The sequence below is a fragment of the Cricetulus griseus genome, chromosome 9, assembly GCF_003668045.3.
Source record: "Cricetulus griseus strain 17A/GY chromosome 9, alternate assembly CriGri-PICRH-1.0, whole genome shotgun sequence".
NCBI classification, from domain to species: Eukaryota; Metazoa; Chordata; class Mammalia; order Rodentia; family Cricetidae; genus Cricetulus; species Cricetulus griseus.
In genome coordinates, this window is record NC_048602.1 from 25962443 (window position 1) to 25987058 (window position 24616).

Here is a 24616-nt window from a genome sequence, read left to right on the forward strand (position 1 = left end):
AACCTTCATTAATTTCTGAGGATTTAACACATGTATACAATTAAGTATAATAATATTTATTTGGAACTCACATATTTTTACATATGAATAGCAGTTGCTCCAGGATTGTGTTTTATATATCTCTTCATTGGTATTCAAATTTCAATTTTTTTTACTCCAGTTGATCAATGAGTTTTATTGGGGTTACTTACAAGAGTATGGTTGAGGGGTTTCTTCTAGATGCAGAATTAACTCAAAAACAGCTGCACCACAGAAACACATACAATCTGGAAAGTGGAGCACACCAAATTTTATTTTCGTGTGTGTGTGTGTGTGTGTGTGTGTGTGTGTGTGTGTGTGTGTGTGTTTTAGATTTGTTTTTGTTTTCTTTCGAAGCAGGGTTTCTCTGTGTTACCCTGGCTGTCCTGAAATAGCTAAGTAGAACAGGGTGCCCTGAAACTCACTGAGATCCACCTGCCTCTGCCTCCTGAGTACTGGGATTAAAGGCTTTCACCACCACAGCCCAGAAAATTTCTTTTTCTTGAATGTCAAAACTAGTGCATGCTAACTAATCCTTGGTGATTCCATTTTCCATTGTTAGGATCTTCCTGTGCAAGTCATAGTGTGAGTCTGTTTCATCTGGGTTCAAATGACAGTCTGACATTTTAACCCAGTCTTCTTATTCTTTGCAGGAGAAAATACTAATGACACGGTTAGTGGAGGGGATTTTCAGGACCTTGGGTGTCAGAAAACAATGAAAAGTTAGGGCGTTTAAGGACAGATAAATAGCAGAGAGAAAGAGGAGGAAAAAACAAATTTCAGGAAGATGGTGAGGAGGATGACGACCAATACTGACTAAAATTTGGGAATTTGTGAGTGATCCAGGAGAAAACGTGGTTCTGCAAACGCCATAAGGCCCAGGAGAGATGAGAGGTGTTTTCTAAGCTTAAGAATGGTGGGTGCTGTTTAACTATATAAGAAATAACAACAGTAACAATGACAAACCTTGAAACTAACAGAATCCCTGAGATGAGAAATAACTGGGATTATGGAAGAACAATATCCTAGGTGTTAGAATTCTTTAAGTAATTTCAAAGGTGGTCCCTCATACTAGAATAATTGACTAGATTAAAGCCTTGTGAAAAGACAGAGATTTGTGTGCCTGGAGAAAATTCAGAAATTTATGGGGACTGGTTGGATGGTTTGTCTGTTGAGTCCAACAAATCCCTAACACAAAGTAGCCAGGAAATATGGGACACCATGAACAGTCCAAACCTAAGAATAAATGGCATAGAAGAAGGTAAAGAATCCAAAGTCAAAGGCACAGAAAATATATTGAACAAAATATAGAATGAAAGAATCTTCTGATGGCAATTTAATGCAGATATTGTAATAACAACACAAATAAATCTTTGTTACAATGGGTTTATCTATCAGAATCCACCTGACTGATTTGATGATCAATTGTTACAGAAAACACAGTTTTGTGAAGATGAGCTCACCACTGTGGGTTTGTAGTGTCACCCTTGCCTTTGCTTTCCACATATCAGCAGCTCAACTCTAAGCTGTTAGCAAAAGAGACAAAAGGAAATGAAATCCCTCAGAACAGCACGTGGGAGGCAGTGGCAGGCAGATCTCTGTGAGTTCCAGGCCAACCTAGTCTCCAGAGTGAGTACCAGGATAGGCTCCAAAGCTACACAGGGAAACCCTGACTCGAAAAACCAAAAAAAAAAAAAAAAAAAAAAAAAAAAAAAAAAAAAAAAAAAAAAGAAGAAAAGAAAAAAGAAAAAAGAAAAAAGAAAAAGAACTTCAGGCCTAGAGAGATGGCTCAGAGGTTAAAAGCACCGACCACTCTACAGAGGTCCTGAGTTCAATTCCCAGAAAACACATGGTGGCTCACAGCCATCCGTTATGAGATCTGGTGCCCTCTTCTGGTGTGCAGATATACATGGAAGCAGAATATTGTATACATAATACATAAATAAAATCTTAAAAATATATTTAAAAAAAAAGAAATGCCTCAGAATACAGTTGGTTAACCTATAGGGTTAAATGCAAAACAAACCATCCCACATGGAAAGTACAAGTATTCAGTCATCCCAAAGCTGACAGAAACACATGTAATCTAAACCAGTGCTGTTCAAGTACACACACTACCATCTATGTTTTAGAAACAAATGTTGCTACAAACATGATTACATTGATACCTGGGTTAAAGGAAAATATATCAACCCATTGATGAAAATATCTGTGGAAAGGAGGGATGGTTCAACTGTGAAAGACCTTTGGATGCTGTTCCAGAGTGCCAGGGTTTGATTCGCAAGCATGCATAGAGTTCACAAACATACAGCCAAAGCACTCAAACTCATACAATAAATAACTTTTATTAAAAGCCTTATGACATGCAAATTTGGCTTTCACATAGGTCAGCATATCCTCTGCCTGACATGAATTCAGGGTGTTTGGGTGGATGTGACCTGCTTTCCAACACTTTATTCTACCCTCTAATTTGGTCAAGAATTCCTGGAATGCAGTTTCTTACATGTCATCTTTGAACATAACAATGAAAGGAGTTGGACATTTCTTCAGACAGTGATGGCACACACCTCTAATGCCAGCACATAGGAGGCAGAGGTAGGTGGATCTCTGTGAAGTCGAGACCAGCCTGGTCTACAGAGCAAGTTCCGGAACAACCAGTGATTCACAAAGAAGCCCTGTCCAAAACAACACAAAAGAATAAAAAGGATTTGGACATTTCTCACTTACCAGTTCTCCTCCTGAGATGTCAATCATTATATTTTCCCACTAATCTCATTAGAAATATAGTTTTATAATACAGTCCTTTTATCCGTCACTCTCAGCCTAACAAAGCTGACACACATGATCATGCTTCCAAGTAATACCATCTTGGGGGTCTGTCTGATATCTCAGTTATGTGTTGGTGTCACAGGGAACTTGTTACTGTTCATTTTGTACATATATACTTTCTTCTTTAAGCCTCATTTTAAGAAGTTGATCGATTCCGTTTCCATGCACCTGACAATAGTTAATGTGCTGATGATCATATTTATGTTGATATCCCATATCATGTCATTCTTTGGAGTAACCAAATTTCTGGATGATGCTGGCTGTAGGGCAGTGTTATTTATATTCAGAGTCTCCCGGGGTATGTCCATCAGTACCACCTCTATTCTGAGCACATTTCAAGTCATCACCATCACTCCCAGTAATTCTCGGTGGGCATGGCTTAAGCCTAAACTCTCCAGGTTGACTTTGTCATCCTTACTTTGCTCCTGGCTCATTAACCTGCTCATCTATACATATATGATTCCAATAGTTATAGCCAAAACCAATTCTACTCACTTTGGCATTGGATATGTAAATCCTTACTGTCAAAACAAGCACTTTGGGGAACAAAATTCAGGGTCATTTTTGATTGTCATTTTCATTTATGATTTCTTCTACGTGGCCATCATGATGTGGACCAGCCTTTACATGGTAACTGTCCTCTACAGACACCGAAAGAGAGTCCAGCATCTCCACAGCACAAGCCTGTCCAGCCAGCCATCTCCTGAACGCAAAGCTAGTCACAACATCTTGTTACTGGTAATCTGTTTTGTGTTCATTTATTGGTTGAACAATTTCATCACCCTTTCAGGAGTTTATGTACAAGTAAAAATTCCAAACTGGGAGGGAATTAATGCCATTGTGGCAACATGCTACCCAACCATCTGCCCTTTTTTACTGATGAAGAATAATAAACTTGTTTTGCAATTCACTTCTTCCTTTTCTGAAAGGAGGATGACCTGCATTCAAAGTGCACTCGGTGTCTGAGCTGAAACCCACACATTCTCATCATTGGAAAATTGTCTTGATGATTTCCATGGGATAAAGTATTTGAAGGTGGACCTTGAATACCTGATATGGACTTGGTTATACTTCAGACATTCTGTAATCCATTAAAATTCATGTAGTTAACACTTTTCTTGAATACAACTCTGAGTACATAATTTTAATAAATGTAACATTTACTACCTATTCAATTTATGACATTTTGGACAAAGGAATATATTTTAAGTATTTTCAACAATATTTTACTTCTTGATTTTTCTCTATTAAAACACTTCTAATTGTAAACCATTGGGAAAATGTTTTCCAATCAAATGGGCCCAAGAAACAAGCTGTTGTAGAAATCCCAATATCTGAGTTATTTTTGTATCATGCTACTTCCATTGGCTGATGGAAGCAGAGGCAGACACCCACAGATATGCACTGAACTGAACTCTTTAACCTCGTTGCAGAGGGTGAGGGATGAAGATCAAAGGGTCAGTACCCAGGCTGGTGAAACCCACAGAAACAGCTGGCCTGAACAAGGCGGGGGCACATGGACCCCAGACTGCTGTCTGGGAGACCAGCACAGGACAGATCCAGACCCCTGAAAATGGATGTCATTAGGAGGCCTCTGTACTCTGGGAGTCCCCTGGTAGTGGATTATTGTTTTTCCCTGGTGTAAGAAGGGACTATGAGAATCCATCGCAAGTTAAGGGAGGCAGTCTTGGCCTGGACACGTATAGGAGGGCCTAGGCCCGGTCCAGGATGATGGGGTGAACTTTTGGGATCCCCTGTCGAGGGTCCTATGCAGCCTCGGGAGTGGAGGGTGGATGGGATGGGGGCTAGTTCGGGGTAGGGAACGAAGGTGTGGTCCGGAGAGGAGGGAGAAGGGATTGACATGTGAAACAATCTTGTTCCTAATTTGAACTAATGAAAAAATTACAGAAAAAAAGTATATTCAGTGCAAAGGAAAATGGCCAATTAACATATGAAGGCAAACCTATCAGAATTACACAGGACTTCTCCATGGAATCTGAAAGCCAGAAGGACCTGGATAGATTTTCTACTGACTCTAAGAGAACACAGATGCCAGCCCAGACTACTAAACCCAGCAAAGTTTTCAATTACTATAAATGGAGAAAAGAAGATAATCCATGACAAAACCAGATTTAAACAACACATATCAGCAAATCCAGCCCTAAAGAAAGTTGTGGAAGGAAAACTCCAACCTAAGGAAATTAACCGCAATCACAAAACCATAGGCAATAGATAATCCCACTTTACCAAAACCCAAAAGAAAAAGTTGGGTAAATCCACATACAATACCACTACCGACAACAAAATAAAAACAAACTAGAATAAACACTCAATGGTCCTTAATTTCTCTCAATATTAATGGACCTAAATCGCCTACAAAAAGACACAGGCTAACCAATCGCATGCGAAGAGAGAAGCCACACTTCCTTTGCTGCATACAAGAAACACTCCTTAAATTCAAAAACAGACATTACCTCAGAGTATAGGGTTGGGATAAGATATTACAATCAAACTGACCCAAGAAAGGAGCTGGGGTAGCTATCCTAGGATCTAACAAATTAGATTTCAAACTAAATTCAATCAAAATGGATGAAGAAGATCATTTCATATTCATCACAGGAAAAATCCATCAGGAAGAAATCTCAATTTTAAACATTTAGGCCCCAAATACAAATGCACAAAAATTCATAAAAGAAACATTATTAAAACTCAAATCACAGAAAAATAAGGCCGGGCATTGGTGGTGCAAGCCTTTAATCCCAGGACGGGGGAAGCAGAGTTAGGCGGATCACTGTGAGTACGAGGCCAGCCTGGTCTCCAGAGCAAGTGCCAGGATAGGCTCAAAAGCTACACAGAGAAATCCTGTCTCAAAAAAAAAAAGAAAAGAAACCCTCAAATCACTAATAAGACCTCACACAGTTATAATGGGAGACTTCAACAGCCCACTCTCTCCACTGGACAGGACCGGCAGACAGAAACTTAACAAAGACAAAGGAACTAACAGAAGTTATGGCCCAATTGGTAAAACAGACAACAATAGAACTTTCCGTCCAAACATAAAAGAATATGCCTTCTTTTCAGCATCACATGGAACCTTCTCTGAAATCGACCACATACTCCGCAACATAGCAAACCTCAACAGGTACAAAAAATTGGAATAACTCCCTGTGTCTTAACCATGCTTTAAAGTTAGAATTAAACAACAATACGAATTGCAGAAACCCTACCAACTCGTGTAAACTGAACAACATGCATTAAAGAAGAAACAAGAAAGAAATTAAAGACTTCCTAAAATTCAATGAGAATGAAGACACAACATACCCAAACATATGGACACTTTGAAAGCATTACTAAAAGGAAAGTTCATAGCACTAAGTGCTCACAGGAAGAAACTAGAGAATAGTCACACCAGAGAATTGACATCACTGCTGAAAGCTCTAGAACAAATGGAAGGCAATCACCCAGGAGGAGTAGACACCAGGAAATAATCAAACTGAGGGCAGAAATCAATAAAGTCAAAACAAAGAAAGCAATTCAAAGATTCAATGCAACAAAGAGTTGGTTCTGTGGGGAAATCACCAAGATAGACAAACCATTATCCAAACGAACCAAAAGGCAGAAAGAGAACACGCAAATGAACAAAGTCAGAATGGAAAAGGAGGACATAACAACAGACACTGAGGAAATCCAGAGAATCATCAGGACATACTTTCAAAATCTCTACTCCACAAAATTGGAAAACTTAAAGAAAAAGGATAATTTTCTGGACAGATATCACTTACCAACATTGAATCAAAAACAGATAAGCAACTTAAACAGACCTATAAGCTCTAAGGAAATAGAAGCAGTCATCAGAAGTCTCGCAACCAAAAACAGACCAGGGCCAGACGGCCTCAGTGCAGAATTCTACCAGAAATACAAAGAAGCACTAATACCAACACTCCTCAAATTGTTCCACACAATAGAAGCAGAAGGTTCATTGCCAAACTCTTTTTATGAGGCTTCAATAACCTGGATACTGAAGCCACAGAAAGACACCATAAAGGAAGGGAAGTAAAGACCAATCTCGCTCATGAATATCTTTGCAAAAATACTCAATAAACTACTGGCAAAACTAATCCAAGAACACATCAGGAAAATCATCCACCATGATAAAGCAGGCTTCATCACAGGGATGCAGGGTTAGTTCAACATTCAAAATCTGTCAATGTAATCCACCATATAAACCAACTGAAGAAAAAACACCACATGATCATCTTACTAGATGTTGAAAAAGCTTTGAGAAAATATAGCATCCCTTCATGATAAAGGTCCTGGAGAGATCAGGAATAACAGGAACATATCTGAACATAATGAAAACAATATACAGTAAGCCAACAGCCAACATCAAAGTAAATGGAGAGAAACTCAAAGCCATTCCTCTAAAATCAGGAACAATAGAATTCTGTCCACTCTCTCCATAGCTCTTGAATATTGTCCTTGAATTTCTAGCTAGAGGAATAAGACAACAAAAGGAGATCATGGGGATACAAATTGGAAAGGAAGAAGTCAAGATTTCACTGTTTTCTGATGATATGATAGTCTACATAAGTGACCCGGAAAACTCTACCAGCGAACTCCTACAGCTGATAAACACCTTCAGCAAAGCAACAGGATACTAGATTAACTCAAAAAATCACTAGCCCTACAATATATGGATGATACATGTGCTGAGATAGAAATCAGAGAAACATCACTCTTTACCACTGCCACAAACAACATAAAATACCTTGGGGTAATGCTAACCAAAAAAGTGAAAGACCTGTATCATAAGAATTTTGAATCTTCTTCTATTCTTCTATTCTTCCCCTGACCTTGAACTGAACTGAAATCCAGTTGCAGAAAAGGAGGACTGATGAGGAAAGGGGTCCATACCAGGCTGGTGAAACCCACAGAAACAGCTGACCTGAACAAGGGAGATAGCTGGGAAACCAGCATGGGACTAATCCTGCCCCCTGAATGTGGTTGTCAGTGAGGAGACCGTATGAATCTATGGGGCCTCTTGTAGTGGATCAGTACTTATCCCTAACATAGGAATAGACTTTGTGAGCCCATCCCACATGAAGGGATACTCCCTGACCCTAGGCACACAGGTGAGGCCGTAGGCCCTATCCCAAATGATATCACAGACTGTGAAGGCTCCCTATGGAAGGCCTCACCCTCCCTGGGAGCAGCAGGGTATGGGATACATAGGGTGTTAGTTGATGGGGGGCAGGGAGGAGAGGTGAATAGGGACTGGGATTGACATGTAAAATAATTTTCTTTCTAATAATAAAAAGGGGGAAGGAAAAAACGTCACATGGAAGAAAGTAGAAATATGGGTGAGTTAAAGCTGTAAGCACTACTAAGCCGTCCTCCAAGCATTTATAATTAATATTAAGTTTCTATGTGGTCATTTGGTCATTTGGGACCTGGCTGGTGGAACAGAGCTGAATGGCAGGTCCTAACAAAAGATCTGCCTGCAGAGAAAAGCAATCACATCCTACCCAGTTCTAAATCTGTACTCCATAACAACTATCAAGATATTCCTAGGAGTGCAATAGTGATGTGTTTGCTTCGAGGGTAAAAACAACAGTCTAACTGGACTTCATGTCTGCTCAATAGGAAAGAATTCATGCCTGGTACTGAAAATCGAACCAGCTATCAAACACTTTTTGGCAGCACAACAAACTTCCAGTTTTTGATGTTTAGTTTTGGTTTTTTTTCATTTGAATAGTTTTTCATTTGTTTGTTCGGTTGCTTCGTTGCCTTTTAGTTTTTATTGTTGTTGTTGTGTAGGGTTATTTAACATAGCATGTAAATAATCAGATATCAAACTCAGTCAGTAATTATCATAAGTAGGTTCCTCACAATCCTTCCATGCTTTTCTTAGTTACCTCTGATGAAGTCTAGATATTAGGTTAAAAACATATCTGACCCTAATGAGCTTTAATTTCAGCCATGATTCCATAGAATCTCTGTTGAACTGGGTAAAGTGTGCTCTTTCCCACATCCACCTTGGTCCCAGTGCCCTTTCAGGCCCTAAGTAAGAACACAAAGCCTTATATTAATTAAAAAATTGTTGGCCATGGCCATAACTTCTTATTGGCTAACTCTGTCTCAATTACTAACTCATTTCTAATCATGTAGGTGTTTCCAAATGGTCTTCTCTTACTAGAGAAACAGTCCAGACCCGTTACTCCTCTGGCATCCTATATGGTGACTGACTCTTCCCATGTTTCCCAGAATCCTCCACCTCCCCTAGTTCTACCTGTCCTGTTTCCCTATGGACCAACAATGCTTTATTCATTGACCAATAAGAGAAACATATTTACAGAATGGCACGTCCCATCATCTCCTCTTTTCTGTCTAAATGAAAAGAACGGTTTCCCTTGGAGTCATGGGTTCCTATCCCACTGCTGACATTACATATGGATGAAAACATTAAGCTACTCGGGACTCGGACAATATAGTTGAATTTTCTTCAGGAAGAAGTCACTTACACGAGAAAACGATGACCCTCAAGTTCCAGGTCCAAGGATCAAACATGAGCTACTCTCCCCCACCCCACCAGAAGCAAGAGAGAACAAACTTGTCCAAGACCCCAGACCAAATCCCACACACTCAAGTACTCAACTGTGACCACACCCAACTGGGCATGCTCAGTGCCACAGGTGTGTAGTTAGATCTCTCACTACAGAACTGAATTTGCATTTCTTGTTATTTTTTCCTCTGATCTGATATCTGAAATGCTCTGAAACATTTCTTTCAATCCCTTGATGCCAGGAAAAGCACATGAAACCCCATGCCCTTGAAATAGCTCTTTCTTTTTCCAATGCTATAGCCGAACAAAAGAAGCAATACAAGGGAGGCTGCTGTGCCAAACCTGCAATGTAGAAAGAGTCACTTCATCCCCAGTGTCTTAGTTGCATTCCTATTGCTGTGAAGAAATGTCATGACCCAGGCAACTTATAAAAGAAAGCATTTAATTTGGGGTTCCCCATTGTAGAGAATCAGAGGCCATGACTATCAGGGTGCAGATCTTGGTGGCAGGCAGATTTGGTACTGGAGCAGGAGATGAGAGCTCACATCTGACTCAATAGCAGGAGGCAGAGAGAAAGAGAGATAACTGTGGAATGCTATGGGTAATCTCAAAGCATAGGGAAACACAAAAGCCCCTGAACAAAAAAAAAATCAGGTTTAAAAGAAATAATTCTGGAAGTAGGACCTTACCTGACTTCAAATCATACTATAGAACCATAGGGACAAAGGCACACATGACAACAGAATAGACAGACACAATCACCAGATTCGTACTGACCAAAAATGCACATTGGGGGAAAACACCCTCTGACAAATGGTTAGATGAAGGCTGAAAATCCATGAGTAGAAGATAAAGCTGGGTCCTCATCTCTCCCTCTAAACAAGACATCTCGAGTTAGATTCTAAATCTTGATACCAGACCCTACATTCTAAAATATTAAAGGAAAAATCAGGAAAGCGCTTCAAGATGTAGACACAGGAAGTTCTTTCTGAATAGGACTCCAGAACTTCGAGAATCGATGCCAGTTGCTGAAAAAATGTGTCTCATATAATTAAAACGTTTCTTTATAGCAAATGAAAGTAAATCCAGTGAAGAGCTAGATCCCAGAATGGGACAAATTTTGCTACCTTATACAGCTGACAGAAGTACAAACAACACCAACCAATGAATTGGCTACTTAAATGAGCAGAAAGAACTCAAAATACAAAATTGAAAAGCTCAAAGAAGGGCTGGAGTGATGGCTCAGATGTTAAGAGCAGTGACTGTTCTTCCAGAGATCCTGAGTTCAATTCCCAGCGACCACATAGTGGCTCAAAACCATCTAAACTGAGATAGGGTGCCCTCTTCTGGTGTGCAGGCAGAACACCGTATACATAGTTAATAAATAAACAAACATTTTTTGAAAAAGGAAAAAATTAAAGAGGGTTCAGATTCCTATTCCCTGCTATGCAGGGTCAACTGGATGGCATATCTGATACATGTATTGAGTTGTATTTTGACCCTATAACAATAAGTTGCTAAATGAATTCATATGCTACGACAGAAGGCCAAATAGTACTAGAAATGTAATAATGAAAAATAAAAGCCTGATATCCTTTGTTTCATGCTTGGCCTGGTGCTTGGATTTGGATGTCTGCAAATGCTTCCATCAGCTACTGGATGAAGGTTCTTTGATGACAATTAGGGAAGTCACCAGGCTCATCAAAGGGCAAGGCCAGTTCATGAACCCTCTTCACTATTGTTAGGGGTCTTCTCTGGAGTCATACATGTGGAAGATTCCTGGGAATTTCCTTAGCATCACATTTCCCTAAGCAAGTAATGGTTTCTTCTATAGAGATCCATGCTCAACCTTGATGGGGGATGGGGGTCCTGCCTCAACTGAATGTAACAGGCTTTGTTGACTCCCCATGGGAGATCTTACCCTTTCTGAAGAGTGGATGGGATGGGTTGCAGGAGAAGAGAGGTGAAGAAGGGAGGTAGTGGAAAGTGTGGTTGGTGTGTTAGATGTATAAAAAACAAAAATACAAATGAAACACTGTCTTTGGATAAAGAAAGAAGTACAAAGAAGCAGTATAATTGCTTCCTACTTTTTTAATGAGGTAATAAATCTAGAAATAAGTAGCAAGAGAATTTTCACAAATATATGAGGGTTGAACAATACATCTTGAAAGAGCAATGGGTCACTGGAGAAATCAACAGGGAAATGGAGAAGTGCCTCCCATCAGCTGATAATGGCTGTGATACTTTCCACATCTGCCTGAAAACTTTTAATGATCTCCCAGATTGTAAAGTTTGCATTCTGACATACTTCAACTTGGGATATGGGCATCTTCAGACAGAGACAGAACTCTTGTTTAGTTACTTGGTCAATCACCATGAGAGTCACACTGTATCTGGGAACTGAACTTTTCCTTTGAGTGCAGCAAAATGTGCACAGTCAACAAGGCCACTGGTGCCATGGGTGACAAGCTGGTTCATGTCCACTGGGAAGAACAGTCCTCTTAACCTGTCCCTTATATAGTCATGGCTCCTGCTAGGCAGCCTTTTCAAGATGCTTTGCACCTGTGATGCTGCTTCCTGCCCAGGTTGGGATTCACACCGCCCTGAGCAAGGATCCCAGCCCCCCACGCTCACAGTCACAGGTGGGTGTCTTCCTCTCTTTTCTACTGCTCCATCATCCGTTATTCTTTGGGTTTCTGTTCAATCATTCAGATTTATTTTTCTCTAATTTTTAGTCAATTTAGCATATCTCCTTTCTTATATTTTTGTTCATCTCCTGATTTTCATAAATTGTTTTTTTAATTTATTCATTTTTAATTTTAATTCATGCATTTTTTTGTATGGTGGTTGGCCTGCAAGTATGTCTTTGCACCACATGGTTCAAAGCTCTAGCAAAAGACCAAGAATCCTGAGGACTGGTGTTACACACAATTATGCGTCTCTGTGTGGTGTGAGGAATCTAACCCAGTCTCCCTGGAAGACCAGCCAGTTCTCTCATCCACTGTGTCCTCTCAAGCCCCCATTTTTTCTTCTGTTAACACTGTTTCATCTGATCTAGACATGATTCAGTCTCATGTGAATATATCTCATCTATGACTATTTAAAATTCTTAAATATTTGGAGGCATCTAATATCTTACAGAATTTTGCACATTCCTCTTAAAGGCAAATATTGGCTTAGGTATTCATTGTACAACCTTTTACAAGCATCTCAGTTTCCCAGATGCTGTGTACAACATTTCACCCAAGTGCTTTGACTTTCTTCCTGAACCACAGCAAAGTCTCACAGAGGAGTGTTAGCATATTCTCCACAAGGTGGTGGCCTTGGCTTTATTTTTCCTATATATGGATTGACTGCAGAATTCTACCAGAAATTCAAAGGAGAGATAGTACCAGAACTTTCCCTTTCTTTTGTGTGAGGTATGCATGTATGTGACCGTGTGATCACATGTTCCTGTGTGTGCACAGGATAGACACTGACATCATGTGTCTTCCTCTACCTCCTCCTAATTTTTTGAGACAGAAACTCTCACTCAACCTGGAGTGCATCAGTTGGCTAGATCAGCTGCTCAATGGGCTTCAAGGTTCCATCTGTCACCAAACAATCTAGTCCACCACACTCAACCTTTACATTGACGCTCACTTTCCAATGCATAGAGTCCTCACACAGCCTCATTGTGTTACTCTGTAACACAATGTTATAGACACAGAATTTTGGCTGAAAGTAAACCAGACCATTACTGTTGGTACTTTCTTTAATGTGGGTTATAAGGTCACATTGACAACTTAATTCATCTCTGCCTTAAGGCGAATGATATCTTCTTTATGGAAATTTCGTGCTGTTTGTTTCACTGACCATATCAGTTTGCTAACTTAATTTTCAGACATGCTCTTTTTTACCTAATGGACTTCATTTTTACTTTATTCCCATTGGTGTTTGGGCTGCACTCATGTCTGTGTGAGTGTCAGATCCCCTGGAAATGGAGTTACAGACAATTGTTAGGTGCTATAGGAGTGCTGGGAATTGAACCTGGCTTCTCTCTAGCTCCATTTTAATATCCCATTTTCTCTTTTATCTGTTATCTTCATAAAATGCAAGAAGGCATTTTTAAGATTTCCCATCAAGGTGCGCAGGCTGACACACACCTTCATTTCCAGCACTTGGAAAGCCAGAGGCAAGGAAATCTCTGGGAGTTCAAGGCCAGCCTGGTCTACAGGATGAGTTCCAGGTCAGTCAGGTCTACACAGAGAAACCCTGTCTCAAGAAAGAAAAAGTTTCAATCATATTGCTTGTGATGGTTTGGTCTGCTAAAATTTTCTAAGCTTGATTATGTGTAGATGACATTACCAGCATTTTCATTCTCAAATTTAAGTTTTATGTTGCTGCTGAAGGTGAGTTGTTTGGAGGTAGTAATTGTGTGCCATTAACATTTCTTATGTAAAGTATACCTTATTTAAGGTGAAAATTGTCAGTTAGTTAGTTTGAAATTTTCTTCCATTTCTTTTAAATTTTGCATATTTCTTTTTCATATTTCTTAATTAGAGTTGCATCTCACATATAGTGAACACAATGCTGTATAAACTAATTTTTCTGGTGTTCACTGTGACACTCTAGCTGTGGGCTGATCTTCACTTGCACAGGGACTTTTTACCTCTCCATTGTTCTTGACATATTTGCACTGCTGTAAAAGGGAGAATCTTTTAGCACTCAGCCAGGATGGGGAATTTTTTCCATTCTTTGTCCAACATACCAGCATGCTGACAGTTGCCTTCAAACAAAGAAAAGAGAAACATTTACAAGATTGCTCTCAGTAAAATTCAAATAGCCACTTCTTAATAATATGTGTCATCTGTATTTTGTGGACTGTGAGTATGATTGAATTAAAATTATCACTTTAATTTTTGATACTTACATATATTTTATACAACTTTATAGTTAACTTGTATGTTTTTTTACAGCATCTGTATTATTGTTGCGGTTTAAAATGTATTAGAAACTTCATTAATTCCTGAGGATTTAACACATGTATACAATTAAGTATAATAATATTTATTTGGAACTCACATATTTTTACATATGAATAGCAGTTACTCCAGGATTGTGTTTTATATATGTCTTCATTTGTATTCAAATTTCATTTTTTTACTCCAGTTGATCAATGAGTTTTATTGGGGTTACTTACAGGAGTATGGGTGAGGGATTTCTTCTAGAAGCAGAATTAACTCAAAAACAGCTGCACCACAGAAACACACACAACCTGGGAACCTAGAGCACACCAAATTTCATTTTCTTGTGTGTGTGTGTTTGTGTGTGTGTGTTTGTGTTTGTGTGTGTGTGTGTTTTAGATTTGTTTTTGTTTTCTTTTGAAGCAGGGTTTCTCTGTGTTACCCTGGCTGTCCTGAACTAGCTAAGTAGAACAGGGTGGCCTGAAACTCACTGAGATCCACCTGCCTCTGCCTCCTGAGTACTGGCATTAATGGCTTTCACCACCACAGCCCAGAAAATTTCCTTTTCTTTAATGTCAAAACTAGTGCATGCTAATCGTTGGTGATTCCATTTTCCATTGATAGGATCTTCCTGTGCAAGTCATAGTGTGAGTCTGTTTCATCTGGGTTCAAATGACAGTCTTACATTTTAACCCAGTCCTCTTATTCTTTGCAGAATAAAATATTAATAACATGGTTAGTGGAGAGGATTTTCAGGACCATGGGTGTCACAAAAAAATGAAAAGTTAGGGTGTTTAAGGACAGATATATAGCAGAGAGAAAGATGAGGAAAAAACAAATTTCAGGAAGATGGTGAGGAGTATGACAACCAATACAGACTAAACTTTGGGAATTTGGGAGTCATCCAGGAGAAAACGTAGGTCTGAAAAAGCCATAAGGCCCAGGAGAGATGAGATGTGTTTTCTAAGCTTAAGAATGGTGGGTGCTGTTTAACTATATAAGAGATGACAATGGCAAACAATGACAGGCCTTGAAACTAACTGAATCCCTGATATGAGAAATAACTGGGATTATGGAAGAACAATATCCTAGGTGTTAAAATTCTTTAAGTAATTTCAAAGTTGCTCCCTCATACTAGAATTAATTGACTATAGTAGGGGCTTGCGACAAGACTAAGATTTGAGTGCCTGGCGAAAATTCACTAATTCCTGGGGCCTGGTTGGATGAGTCCAAGAAATCCCTAACACAAAGTAGCCAGGAAATATGGGTCACCATGAAAAGTCCAAACCTAAGAATAAATGGTATAGAAGAAGGTAAAGAATCCAAAATCAAAGGTACAGAAAATATATTGAACAAAATATAGAATGAAAGAATCTTCTGATGGCAATAGAATGCAGATATTGTAATGACAACATATATAGATATTTGTTACAATGAGTTTATCAATCAGAATCTACCTGACTGATTTGATTACCAAATGTTACAGAAAACACAGTTTTGTGAAAATGTGCACACTTATGTGGGTTTGTAGTCTCACCCTGGCCTTTGCTTTCCAGATATCAGCAGCTCAACTCTAAGCTGTTAGCAAAAGAGACATAAGGAAATGAAATCCCTCAGAACAGCACCTGGGAGGCAGTGGCAGGCAGATCTCTGTGAGTTCGAGGCCTACCTGGTCTCAGAGTGAGTTCCAGGATAGGCTCCAACGCTACTCAGAGAAACCCTGACTCAAAAAACCAAAACAAAAAAAAAGAAAGAAAAAGAACTTTGGGGTGGAGAGATGGCTCAGAGGTTAAGAGCACCAACTGCTTTTCCAGAGGTTCTGAGTTCAATTCCCAGAAACCACATGGTGGCTCACAGCCATCTGTAATGAGACCTGGTGCCCTCTTCTTGTGTGCAGATATACATGGAAGTGGAATGTTGTATACATAATACATAAATAAAATCTTAAAAAATATATTTAAAAAAGGAAATCCCTCAGACACTGCTGGTTAACCTATAGGGTGAAATGCAAACCAAAGCTTCCCACATGGAAAGACCAAGTGTTCAGTCATCCCAAAGCTGACCGTAACACATGTTATCTAAACCACTGGTGTTCAAGTACACACACTACCATCTATGTTTTAGAAACAAATGTTGCTACAAATATGATTACATTGATATCTGGGTTAAAGGAGAACATATCAACCGATGGATGAAAATATCTGTGGAAAGGAGGGATGGTTCAACTGTGAAAGACATTTGGCTGCTCTTCCAGAGTGCCAGGGTTTGATTCTCAAGCATGCATAGAGTTCACAGAGTTCACAAACATACAATCAAAGCACTCGTACTCATAAAATAAATAACTATTATTAAAAGCCTTATGACATGTGAATTTGGATTTCACATAGGTCAGCATATCCTCTGCCTGACATGAATTCAGGGTGTTTGGGTGGATGTGACCTGCTTTACAACAATTTATTCTACCCTCTTCGATACTCAAGAATACCTGGAATGCTAAGATGTCATCCTTGAACGTAACATTGAAAGGAGTTGCACATTTCTTCAAGTGGTGATGGCACACACCTCTAATCCCAGCACCAAATAGGAGGAAGAGTTAGGTGGATCTCTGTGGATTAGAGACCACCTGGTTTACAGAGCAAGTTCCAGAACAGCCAGTGATTCACAAGGAATCCCTGTCAAAAAGAACAACAAACAAAGAAAGGATTTGGACATTTCTCACTTACCAGTTCTCCTCCTGAGCTGTCAACCATTATATTTTCCCACAAATGTCATTTAAAAAATAGTTTTATAATACAGCCCTGTTATCCCTCACTCTCAGCCTAACAAACCTGACTCACATGATCATGCTTCCAAGTAATACCATCTTGGGGGTCTGTCTCATATCTCAGTTATGTGTTGGTGTCACAGGGAACTCATTACTGTTCATTTTGTACATATATACTTTCTTCTTTAAGCCTCATTTTAAGAAGTTGATCGATTCCGTTTTCATGCACCTGACAATAGTTAATGTGCTGATGGTCATATTCACGTTGATATCCCATATCATGTCGTCCTTTGGAGTACGCAAATTTCTGGATGATGCTGGCTGTAGGGCACTGTTATTTATATTCAGAGTCTCACGGGGTATGTCCATCAGTACCACCTCTATTCTGAGCACATTTCAAGTCATCACCATCACTCCCAGTAATTCTAGGTGGGCGTGGCTTAAGCCTAAACTCTCCAAGTTGACTATGTCATTCTTACTTTGCTCCTGGCTCATTAACCTGCTCATCTATACATATATGGTTCATATGGTAATAGCCAAAACCAATTCTACTCACTTTGGCCATGGATATGTGAACCCTTACTGTCAAAACAAGCACTTTGGGAAACAAAATTTTGGGTCATTTTTTTGTATCATATTCACTCATGATCTCTTTTATGTGGCCCTCATGATGTGGACCAGCCTCTATATGGTAACTGTCCTCTACAGACACCGCAAGAGAGTCCAGTATCTCCACAGCACAAGCCTCTCCAACCAGCCATCTCCTGAACGCAGAGCCACTCACAACATCTTGTTGCTGGTAATCTGTTTTGTGTTCTTTTATTGGTTGAACAATTTCATCACCCTTTCTGGTTTTTATGTACAAGCAAAAAATCCAAACTTGGACAAAATTAATGCAATTTTTACAGCATGCTACCCAACCATCTGCCCCTTTTTACTAATGCAGAACAATAAACTTGTTTTGCAATTCACTTCTTTTCTGAAAAGAGGATGACCTGCTTTCCGAGTGCTCTCCATGGCTGAGCTGACACCCACGCGTTCTCATCATTGGAAAACTGTCTTAAATATTTCCATGGGATAAAGAATTTGAATGTGGACCTTGAATAACTGATAATGACTTGGTTGTAGTTCAGTCATTCTGTAATCCATTGAAATTCATATACTTAACATTTTTCTGGAATACAAATCTGTGTACATAATTTTAATAATTTTAACCTTTGTTATCCACTCAAATTATGACACTTTGCCCAAGTGAATATATTTTAAGTATTTTGAACAATCTTCTTCTTCTCCATTTTTCTCTATTAAAATACTTCTAATCAAAAAATTGAAATGCCTATTGGAGCTTGTGTTATGATTTTTTGGGGGAGTGTTCTGTCCTAAGGAATGTCTTTTAACCATTGAACAAATAACATATTAGCTATTACCAACCTCAAATAGTACTATAGGGGAGACTCTTTTGTTGTATAACTGACAGGAATTTAAGGGATGTCCTTGTACCATAGCTGTCCTTGAGACAGTCATATTTTTATTATTTTAGTATGCTTTAATTATTTCCTTTATTGAAATTATGACATTAATACACCATTTCCCCATTAGGGTTCTACCCTAAAATCCTTCTGTATATAACTCTCCTTTCTCTCTATGAAATTCATGTCGTCTTTTTTCATTAATTGTTCGTGTGTGTGTGTGTATGTGTGTGTGTGTGAGTGAGTGTGTGTTTCTGTGTGTCTATGTTTGTGTCTCTGTGTGTGTCTGTGTGTGAATGTGCATGTGTGTGTGTGTGTTTGTGTGTGTGTGTGCATGTGTGTGTGTGTGCATGTATAGGTGTGTGTGTGTTTGTGTTCCTATTCCTAAATTCATAAACACTACCTGAATGGTCTGTATAATGTTACTCCTATGTATGTATTGAGGGTTGACCATTTGATACTGAACAAGCAATTGGTATGCCCTTTCCTGGGGATGACTATCTCTCCCACTCTTGACATTCCTTAGTTGCCTATAGTTCTTTGTGTAGGTCTGAGATCTGCTAAGTGAGTCATCACCCTGCATCTAGGAAATTTCTCTTTGCACCTATAGATACCATTGCAGAAAATCACAACCCATCAAAATGCAGAGTAGTGAATCCCAGTCCCCACTTCTGCATCTTAGGCTCAGGGAACATTGATGAAAGGGGGACAAAAGGATTTTAAAAGCCAGCGGATAAGGGAATCCACTGTGGGATTGTGTCACCTGGTAGTATCAGAAGTTGCACCAATAGAGTATCGCCAACTGACTGATTTTTAATTGAAATAGAATGACATCCCTTTCTCACCTCCTCTTCCTCCCTCCAGCCCCTCCCAACTACCTTCCCTTGAGCCCCTCCCTCTACTGTCCCACACACAATCTCAGGTTGACAGCCACTTTTTTATTATTATTGTTACATACAAATATGTGTGCATTTGTACAGGTGTATATGCACCAAAAGATAAAGTTACAATGTTCAAGGTCTGTTTCTGTTGTTGACATATCAGTTCAGTGCTGACCATTCTGTTGGACAACCAATAAGGGGTTCATCGCTGGGAGAGACTAATTCTCCTTCTCCCAGAGGTCACTAGTTGCCATGAATTCTTTATCTATGGACCCCACGGAATTTACCCCATTCCAGGTTAAGATGCCCATGGATGTTGACATTGTCCCAGTGTTGATTATATAGACGTTTCTAGAATAGAGTCTTTCACAGAAGACTTGTTGATATACTATATCTAACAATAGTTTCCACCTCCTCTTCTGACTTGTTCCCTAATCAGGATCTGTGATGTAGATGGAGCCATTGGAGCTGGACTCCCCACTCTCTGGTGATATCCGCATTGTGACCCGTGGTAGTTTTCTCTGATCGTCTCCATTTGGTCTGAGGGTTTCAAGCTAAAAACAAAGAGGAAAGAGTACATGCATTTGTCTTACGGGGTTTGGGAAACCATACTTTTGTCATGAATCCAAATAAAATAAGTAATTTCAAATAAAACATTTTCAATAATCCATGCTTGCCTAGAATCCTTTGGTCTGTTATAGCCTTCTCTATGTGTGGTGAATAGATGTTTCTTGGCATAACCCAGTTTAAGGTCAGCTCCAACAGCCGAAAACTAAACAGAACATTACATTTTCAAAGTTGAATTGGAGTGGAGTGTCTGCCATGAAAATCCTAATAATATACTTGCACCATTCCTCCCTCCCCCTCTGGCCATGCCACTTCTCCAATCCCTCTACTCTTTCTCAAAGTCATGGCCTCTTCTTCTATAATTGTTACTGTTATATGCATACATGTATACATTCATATTACATATTACATTTATTTGTAAGCAGCTGAGTCCAGTTAGTGTTGCTTGTATGTCTATGTTTTTTTTTTAAGGCTGACAGGATGGGACTGGAGAAACTATTAGTGACTTTATCCCTTACAAAGGCTGATTCTTCTTCTCTCAGAAGCCATTATCTATACATAATGATATATAGCTATATTTACTTTTACATAGATGTAAATAGATGGAGAGCCTATAGAGATATCTGTATCTGTATATCTTCATCTAGGAGTGAGTGTAGGGGAACCTGTAGCCATGCCTGCTTAGGGGCTGTCTACAGATCTGCCTGACCATGCCTACGAGGGTGTGGTCAGAGTGATGTAGAAGAGAGAGTCAATTGACTGGGCATTTTCGGTTTCACTTTGCTTCTTGCTGTAAAGACTGCTGCCCGCCAGCTGGCTAGGTTGCTCTGTAAGTAAGGCTTTTCCCTATTAAATAGCCTTACATTTCTACTTGGCACCATTGTGGTAATTTCCCACTTTATCTGGTTATCAGGAGTGGGATATTGGAAACCTACACCCCATTTGGGACAGACTGTGGGTTCCACTGGCCTGTGGCCCAGGCCGGGAAAACACCCTCTCTCCACAGGTGCTCCCAGCCGACCCACTGCATCTGAGCTGCTCAGAACCATCCAGCCAGCTTGGAGACAGTTTCTAGCTGCCTGGAGTCTAGTAGGCCTCGGCTTTCAGCAGCAGCTTCCCCTGGCCGCTTTTTCAGTGGTTGCGGCCACAAGGCCGTATACCCTCTAGATAAGCAAAGCCGCTTTTGTGACCTCTCTCCACTGCTGCCCCGACCACTGCCAAATGCCGTGGACTAACTGAACTCCTGTGCCTCCTGCTGGTCAATGATAGTTACTGCATCTGGAGTAGAAATCAGGTAAAATTATGGCGGAATATTTATCATTTGCTAAAATTGGTAGTATTTTTGCTTATTACATGAATTCAATATTTGAGGAGGAGGCTAATTTGCCAATTACTGGGCTATATGCCATAATGGCAGTTAGCCTGTTGATACAAATAATATTACTAGCCAGAGGGCTCAGGAACAGGGACAGAGATAACCTCACCACCTGCTTGCAGGAAATAACAGCTTTACGAAATGAGGTTTTGGAGAACAGATTAGGTCAGACCACAATTGTGCAGCAAGTGGAACAGAAATTGGATGATAAGCTTGGCTTTGTGTCCAATACACTAAAGACAGAGCTGTCTGTTACCCAAGATGAGATGCAATTTATCTATGATAAGATAAACACAGAGAGCCTCCATGTCTGAGGCCTTAGAGGCTAGGCTGTCAGAAGAACGTGACGAGCTAAAGAATATCTGTAGCCACCTAGAAACTCAGATAGGCAATGTTGTCCAGAAACTAGATGCAAAGGTGCAAAATACCCAGGATCGGGTTGAAAAATTGGACAATGCCATTCAATCAATTATTGAAGCATCCAAGGTAGCAGATCACAAATTTGAGTCTAGATATTTATGTTTGGAAGATAATTTACAATACAGGGCTGACAGATGACATAGGTCCATAAGGTCGATTGCTGAGGACTCAAAATCAGCAAATCATGACCTCGAATCTAGACTCCAATACCTAGAAGGCAGTTTCCATGCCATCCAGATGCTTCCTAAGGATGATCGTATTAAAGACCTAGAAAAACATGTAGAAGAGCAGTTAGAGCAATTTACAGATTCACTAACATGCTTGGAATCTTTTATGATTAAGGAAATTGAAACTTTTCATGAGGATATCATTACTAGGCTTAAAGATCATTGGGATGCCTCAGAGGCAGACTCACTCCAATCAGAGGCACCTACTCCACCCAGGTATCATGACTATTCCTCTAAGGTTGGTACTTGTACACTATTAGTCTACCCAGCTCCAAGGTAGAAAAGGCAGCTTCTAAGAAACACCCTCATCGACAGATGGCTTATGGATGGCAACCTATACAGCTGAAGGAACTTAAGAATATTAAAGAATTAATTGTCTCATATGGCCTCCATAGACCATATGTAAAACAGCTATTACATTCATGGGCAACATTTAACAGGGTGACACCCACAGATTGGGAACGATTGGTAGCAGCTGTACTTGACAATTCATGGCAATTCCAGTGGAAGGTTTTGGTGAGGGAAGGGACAAAGCTCCTTGAGCATCAGGACATAAAGGAAGGTTTTGAAGCCCCTCTAGATAAGATTCTTGGTGAGGGTATTTATGCTAACCCACAGGCTCAGGCTGAATATGATGACGATATACTGTCCTTATGCAGGAAAGCAGCCTGGGATAAGGTTAGTGAGCCAGGAGAATGCCTAGAAGCTTATACCAGAATAAAACAGGGACCTACAGAACAGTTCCAGGACTTCTTACAAAGTTTAACTAGGGCAGTAGAATTACAGGTAACAGATCCAGACACAAGACAATCAATTATATATACAATAGCTTATGAAAATGCAAACCCTATATGCAAAAGAATACTTTTGCCTTTAAAGATCAGATAAGCTCCGTTAGAAGAATGGGTTTTATATGCAGCCAACATTGACTATAATGTGCAAGATACTGGAGCTTGGGTAGGAGAAGCCATCTCCAAAGGTTTAAAACGGCAACAGTAAATTAAAAGTTCTAGAGGTGAGGATGTAAGGGCTTGGCAAGGAGAAGCACCTTACAGAGGTCAACATAGGTACCAAGAGGCTAAAGGTTACTACTACTATGAACCAGAACCTTGGGGAGGAAGAGCCTTCCCCTTGAGACCACGAAGGCGCCAGGAACCTAGATGTTTCAACTGTGTTAAAATGGGACATACTAAGAGAAATTGTAGACAAATGAATTCTAACAATGCCTCATATATAAAGGCCATCTGGCCTTCTGGATTGTGAGGAAGATTTAGAGGCCAACACAACCCTGAATCAATAGCCAGCCAGGGACATGCAAGGAAACCCATATAGCCAACCGATCCACAAGGAGTGAGGAGACTACCAGGAGAGGCAAAACCATCCAGAGTTGTGGACATTGAATTCCTGGCCCCCACACACCACTGGGTCACAAGAGGAGATAGAGAGACCCCATGTGCACCCACTAAAAGAAGATATGGGAAGAAGACAGAATAAGATTTCACTCAACAACAGAAAGACCAATATGACACCACCAGAATATAGGGACTCAACACCAGCAAGATCTGAAAAGCCCAACACAGAGCATGAAGAAGAGATGGACCTCAAAAATCATCTCAGAAAGATGATAGAGACCGTTAAAGAGGAAACAAGAAAATTCCTTAAAGAAATACAAGAAAAAGCAAGCAAAAAATTACATGAAATGGAGGAAAAGACATACCAAAAAAATTCAAGAAATAAACAAATCTCTTAAAGAATCTAAAGAAACCCAAGAAAAAAAACCAAACAAGTGAAGGAAGCTCTTGGTACAGTTCAAAGCGAGAAAGCTGAAATAGACACAATAAAGGAAACACAGAATGAGGCAATGCTGGAAATGGAAAGGCTGGATAAACAATCAGGAACTAAAGATGTGAGTATAACTAATAGAATTCAAGAGATGGAAGGGAGAATCTCAGTTATTGAAGACTCACTAGAGGATATTCATTCATCGACCAAAGAAAACCTCAAGTCCAACAAATCCCTAACACAAAATATCCAGGAAATATGGGACACTGTAAAAGGCCAAATCTAAGAATAATAGGTATAGAAGAAGGTGAAGAAACACTGCTCAAAGGTACAGAAAACATATTTTAAAAAACTACCCCAACCTACAGAAGGATAGGCCTGGGAAAGTACAAGAAGCTTACAGAACACCAAACAGACTGGACCACAAAAAGAAGTATCCCTACACATAATAATCAAAACACCAAATCTACAGAATAAAGAGAAAATATTAAGAGCAGCAAAGGAAAAAGACCAAGTAACATATAAAGGCAAACCAATCAGAATCACACCCGACTTCTCAATGGAAACTCTGAAAGCCAGAAGGTCTTGGATAGATGCCCTACATGCAAGGGAACATGGATTTCAACCCAGACTACTATATCCAGCAAAACTTTCAATCACTATAAATGGAGAAAACAAGATATTCCATGACAAAAACATATTTAAACAATACATGTCCACAAATCCAGCACTACAGAAGGTTCGTGAAGGAAAACTCCAACCCAACGAACATATCT

The 24616-nt window shown here is 39.7% G+C and overlaps 1 protein-coding gene and 1 pseudogene across 1 annotated transcript; both read left to right on the plus strand.

Annotated features, from left to right (window-relative positions):
• Window positions 1-2865: 2865 nt before the first annotated feature.
• LOC118237636 (vomeronasal type-1 receptor 4-like) lies at window positions 2866-3813 on the plus strand. Its single transcript, XM_027433737.1, has one exon. The coding sequence runs from the start codon at window positions 2866-2868 to the stop codon at window positions 3811-3813; it is 948 nt and encodes a 315-aa protein (XP_027289538.1).
• Window positions 3814-17198: 13385 nt separating this feature from the next.
• LOC113837919 lies at window positions 17199-18142 on the plus strand (annotated as a pseudogene).
• Window positions 18143-24616: the final 6474 nt, after the last annotated feature.